Source organism: Hyalella azteca, unplaced genomic scaffold (genome assembly GCF_000764305.2).
Source record: "Hyalella azteca isolate HAZT.00-mixed unplaced genomic scaffold, Hazt_2.0.2 contig9107, whole genome shotgun sequence".
In the NCBI taxonomy this organism is placed as follows: Eukaryota; Metazoa; Arthropoda; class Malacostraca; order Amphipoda; family Hyalellidae; genus Hyalella; species Hyalella azteca.
In genome coordinates this window covers 43623-45260 of record NW_025939186.1, presented here as the reverse complement: position 1 = coordinate 45260, position 1638 = coordinate 43623, and the positions used below count along the sequence as shown (strand labels likewise).

The following is a 1638-nucleotide window of genomic DNA, read 5'->3' as shown; positions in this document are numbered from 1 at the left end:
ATAGTAAGTAATGTGATGGGTGAATAGTAAGTAATGTGATGGGTGAATAGTAAGTAATGTGATGGGTGAATAGTAAGTAATGTGATGGGTGAATAGTAAGTAATGTGATGGGTGAATAGTGTGTTTATCCTAGACCTGAGTGAGTAAATGTAAACAAACACCTTGTCTAATGTTATGTTTGTCAGGTGTATTTATATAATCAAACAAATTGTCTAATGTTTGTCAGGTGCATTAATATAATCAAACACCTTTTCTAATGTTATGTTTGTCAGGTTTTATATAATCAAACACATTGTCTAATGTTTGTCAGGTACATTAATATGAACAAACACATTGTCTAATGTTTGTCAGGTACATTAATATGAACAAACACATTGTCTAATGCTAATGTTTGTCAGGTGCATTAATTAATATAAACAAACATATGTTTAACAGGTGCATTAATTAATAGAAACAAACATATGTTTAACAGGTGCACCGGCGTCTCAGTAACCTGGACTACCTGCTGTGTTTGGCTTACTTCGCTGGTCGCGAGTTTGGTTCCCCCAGACATCACCCGACGCTGCCCTGGGTCATCGACTTCACCCAGCGCAGGTCGCTTCTCTCACCCGTGCTTTAAATTTTAAACTTGAAGAGTTATTCCCTTAGATAACAAATTATATTTTGTTCAAGGTTTGATTTTTGTGCAGATTGATGGATAAAGATTTTGGAGTTTAACATCTATTTCTTAGGTGGAAAAATTTTAGGGCTCAATGTTTATTTTTTCCGATTGAGTAGATTTTTTTTTCTAGAAAGTAGATTTTGGATTAGATTTTTATTTATTTAGGTGAAAAAATGAAATATATTTAATGTTTGATTTGTTTTACGGAAGTCCAGTAATAAAATTTGTGATCATTTGAGTAGTTAAAGTTACCTCCTAATTAAGTTGAATAGTTAACTTAACTAATTAGTTTATTAGTTAAGTTAATTAACGAGTTAATTTGTTAACTTAAGTAATTAGTTAATTTGTTAATTAATTAACTTAACTAATTTGTTAATTACGTAGTTAACTTAACTAATTACTTAAATAGGTAACTTAACTAATTAGTTAAATTAATTAGTTGATCCTCCCTCAGGGGTGCACTGAGGGACCTCACCAAAACCAAATTCAGACTCACGCGCGGGGACCAACAACTGGACCACACCTACCGCCTCCCCTGCCCCACAGACCCACACAAACTGGTGGGTTGTGGTCCACAAACTGGTGTGTTGTGGTCCACAAACTGGCGTGTTGTGGTCCTGTCTCTTATACACATCTAGATGTGTATAAGAGACAGCTCTACACGAGTCCTCAGTCATTCATAATGTTATTAATTCAATTCAAGTGGAGCAAAATTAAAATAAAGAAAAATTCTAACAGTCGGTGATCCTAAAAGCAGCAAGCAATCACCATCGTGATTAAGCCTTGAACGTTGGAAAATCCTTACAGCAAGAACTTATAGAAGAAACGACCACTATAAATGAGTGGAAGTTTGTCTTATTTCATTGCTGCAACGTAAAAAGCGTTCAAGATAGCAGGCACGTGGATCAAGTTTATTTAAAGAGCTCCACTGACCCACTCCATTGAAGCCTTTCCTTCCCTCGGAGTCCATTTAGAGG

The 1638-nt window shown here is 35.2% G+C and overlaps 1 protein-coding gene across 1 annotated transcript in view; it reads left to right on the top strand.

Annotated features, from left to right (window-relative positions):
* The window catches only part of LOC108666600 (WD repeat-containing protein 81), a gene marked incomplete in the record, with an annotated part of 16511 nt that overhangs the window by 5092 nt on the left and 9781 nt on the right, over window positions 1–1638 (top strand). Inside the window, 2 exon segments of the mRNA XM_018153509.2 lie at window positions 473–594; window positions 1116–1243. Coding sequence (XP_018008998.2) covers window positions 473–594; window positions 1116–1243 — 250 coding nt within the window.